The 3,735-nt window shown below is 36.8% G+C and overlaps 1 protein-coding gene across 1 annotated transcript in view; it reads right to left on the bottom strand.

Annotated features, from left to right (window-relative positions):
• The window catches only part of IPO5 (importin 5), a 54,891-nt gene that overhangs the window by 25,092 nt on the left and 26,064 nt on the right, over positions 1-3,735 (bottom strand). The window contains exons 13-16 of the mRNA XM_006755041.2: positions 3,723-3,735; positions 2,411-2,494; positions 417-549; positions 211-332 (exon numbers count right to left, since the gene is read on the bottom strand). The exon at positions 3,723-3,735 is cut by the window's right edge and continues 221 nt beyond it. Coding sequence (XP_006755104.1) covers positions 211-332; positions 417-549; positions 2,411-2,494; positions 3,723-3,735 — 352 coding nt within the window. The remainder of the gene's footprint in view (positions 1-210; positions 333-416; positions 550-2,410; positions 2,495-3,722) is intronic.

The raw sequence follows: 3,735 nt of genomic DNA on the forward strand, positions 1-3,735 counted from the left end.
CCGCCCAACCCCCCTGATCATCCTGCGGCTCTGTGTGTGTGATAGGGGGCTGGGCCAAAACCTCCCTATCCACCCTGTGAGAGGGCACAAGCCGGGCTGAGGGACCTGCCTCCCACCCCGATGCACTAATTTTTGTGCACCGGGCCTCTAGTATATATATGTATGTTTTTATGAGAAGTTGTTAAATAATGTTTAAACATTATCACTTACCAGCATCTGACAAGCGGTTGATTTTTCTTCTAGTCCTGCAGTTTTAATACCAAAACTTTGCTGGTCTCCAAGGTTCACAAACTCCCAACCATCATCATCACTCATATTCTCCATGTCTTGGGCTATTACAGAGAAAAAAACATATTCATGTTAAAATTAGTAACAAAGAGAAATTTTACAATTGCTGTCTTCATGAAGACACCTACTATCTAAAAGGGCTACTTCAGGTTTAATTGAAGCTGTCTTCATTAAAGGCCCCATAACCACTGGAAGGTATTGCTGAAATTCTTTTCCAAGGATTTTGCACATTCTGGCCCATGCTGAGATCATGTAAGAGATCTGGGGGGAAAGTGAAAAATTAAATTAATTTTAAAAACAATAGGTAAGGAAGACATAAAGTAATTTCTGATTTCATAGAAATAATATTTTATATTCATGGCTCTTTAAGCATTTTCTAAGGTCATAAACTTAAAATGCTCAGAAATAATAACAAAATCACTGTGAACCTCTACACTGGAATATAGTCACAGCAAGTGAAGCAATACAGAAAGACCAGTATCATATCTATTTTTCTACTTTCAAGAAGCAACATACAGTTTTCTCTACTATTGTCTGAATCACATAAATAAAACCTACGTAAACTCCTAGGCACTATTTTTTTTTGAAGGCAGACACATTTTATTTGACTTTGTATCCCTACTGCCTAGTATCCCATCCATTAAACATTAATACTCAAGAAACAAAACATCCTTTTCTCCTAGATCAGTGATGGCGAACCTATGACACGTGTGTCAGAGGTGACATGCGAACTCATTTTTTTGGTTGATTTTTCTTTGTCAAATGGCATTTAAATATATAACATAAATATCAAAAAATTTCTATATGTGACATGGCACCAGAGTTAAGTCAGGGTTTTTCAAAATGCTGACATGCCGAGCTCAAAAGGTTCGCCATCACTGTCCTAGATGTTGTAATTTTCTGTGTAAGTGGCTGGTCTATTTGACACCTCTTCTACTACTGTATTTACATAGACTTACTTACCTATAGTTTTAATTCATCATCCCTGTAACCCAGAAAGTGATTTTTTTTACTCCCTTATATCTATCTATATATCTATCTCACAAATTGTTTCCCATTCCTAATTTAAAAAACAAACAAAACAAAAACATAATTTTGAGTGTAAGGGAAATAATTATAATGTGGCTGTGTAAAGCCAAAATTTAATCCAACTATTTATTGAGTGCCTGTGTTATGTTAGGCCAGTGGTTCTCAACCTTCCTAATGCCGTGACCCTTTAATACAGTTCCTCATGTTGTGGTGACTCCCAATTTCATTGTTATAAATTGAACTAATTAAAGCATAGTGATTAATCATAAAAACAATATGTAATTATATATGTGTTTTACGATGGTCTTAGGCGACCCCTGTGAAAGTGTAGTTCGACCTCCAAAGGGTTCGCGACCCACAGGTTGAGAACCGCTGTGTTAGGCATTCAGAGTACAATTAAGATTAGGATGGACAATTACAATTATTACAACAGTGTCATATGTATCCACCATTGAAACTGGTACTGGATGTGCAATATAAACAGGAGTAAGCCAGGTTGAGTGGGGGAGGGTTCTTTCTAAGTTAGAGAAATGTTTGTTTATTCATAGGCAGAGAGAAGAGAGAATGGCATGTTCTAATATTTTTAGGTTTCTGCATTTCTTTTGACAGGGGAGGGGAATTCATATGGCATTCAAAGGACTAGGAGACATCCAAATAGAGATGTCTAGTAAGTGTTTGGATAAATGAAGCCCAAATTCAAAGAAAGATCTGGAAGTCACAAGTATATTATATAGGAGAATTGAGGCCATGATTGTGAATGACACTGCTCGAGGAGAGTGAGGAGAAAAGAGGGCCTAGGACAGACCCTCAAGAGCATCAAAATATTGAGAGTCGAGAAGGAGGAGCAGCTACAGCAAATTGAGAAAAAGTAAAAATTCAATTCAAACTATTTAAGTGCCTATTTTATGTTAGGCATTGTGAATACTATTATGAGAAATTGAAGTCAAACCAGTGAAGAATGGCTCTGAAACCTGTGGTTAATATTGCTCAGGAAACCTATCATTCCATTATTTTTTTTAAAAAAGTACATTTAACCTTGCACTAGCTGAAACTCCTAGATGGATTAGGATGGAACATATTGAGGCTGCTTTACCTGAGGATCATCATCTTCCATATCACTGAAATCTGTCTGGGTCTTCAGCAACAGCTGCATCACATCCGATGCATCTTGCATGAACTAGAAAAAAATATTTACGAAAAACAACAACAATATGACTCTTGTATATCAAATCAGAGTGGCACTTAATGTTTCTTGTATAATAACAAAACTTGCCCAAAAGATCTATTACATTTCCCGTATCAGTTATAACCCCTCAGATAAAAGTATTAAGTTGAAAATTTTTCACCATATTGCAAGCAAGACTTGGTGTTCTTTCTAGAAAAATATATTCTGCTAAAGCAAAGTAAACCGAAGTATAAAAATATTTCTAATGGCATCAAATTTTGGTCTGTGGCTTATGCACTTCCAGCAGTAAAATGATAATCCAAATCCAGAAAGAAAATTTTGGAATGCTCCATAGACCTCTATGATTTTCATTTAACTGTGGTTCTGGCAATCTCTATTGTATAAACAGGCAGTGTTTCAAAAATACTTGACAGCCAGATATAGAGAGTATGTAACATAAAAATGTTTAACTGGTTAGCTTCTCGGTATCCTACAGAAAACAATTTATAAGGTAAATTAATACTGATGCTGGTTTTAGAGACCACAGTGAGGGGTTCTATGGTGGTAGTTCTGAGAATCAGAACACGAAGGGTCAATGACAGAAGAATTTCTTTTGGATTAGCTTTGACAACTGAGCTGCTGGCTGGGAAGAAAAAACACAATGGCCAATGCTCCTTGGTAATTATATTCTGAAAAGGTATATATACAAAGATTTCTCTTTTAGGACACCTGATATATACACACACACGATCAGCTGCCTCCTGCAACCCCCCTACTGGGGATCGAGCCTGCCACCTGGGCATGTGCCCTTGACTGGAATCAACCCGGTACCCTTCAGTCTGCAGGCTGATGCTCTATCCACAGAGCCAAACAGGCTAGGGCTACCCGATGTTTTTAAGTGAACAGGAAAGCAACTGGAATGTTTCCAAACAAATATTTAAATGAGTGAAACTAAACATGGATCTGAACTCCACATGCTCCAAAGACATAGACTCTACATGTGGTAAGAAAGGGGATGGTCTTAAGAGCATAACTTGAATTAAGAACCTTAAATAGTAACAATGAAAATATGAAGGCAACATCTTATTTATATATAAAATGAGAATAATGTGAGAGTAAGCTGATGGGAGAAAAAAAAAAGCACCCAGAAAACCACTTAACAGAAGGAAAAAACCCTCTTGCACCCTCAATGTCTCCACAGACAAATTATAGTAAATTCAACATACTACAAATTACTTACCTTTTCTTTCCCT

Source organism: Myotis davidii, unplaced genomic scaffold (genome assembly GCF_000327345.1).
Source record: "Myotis davidii unplaced genomic scaffold, ASM32734v1 scaffold133, whole genome shotgun sequence".
In the NCBI taxonomy this organism is placed as follows: domain Eukaryota; kingdom Metazoa; phylum Chordata; class Mammalia; order Chiroptera; family Vespertilionidae; genus Myotis; species Myotis davidii.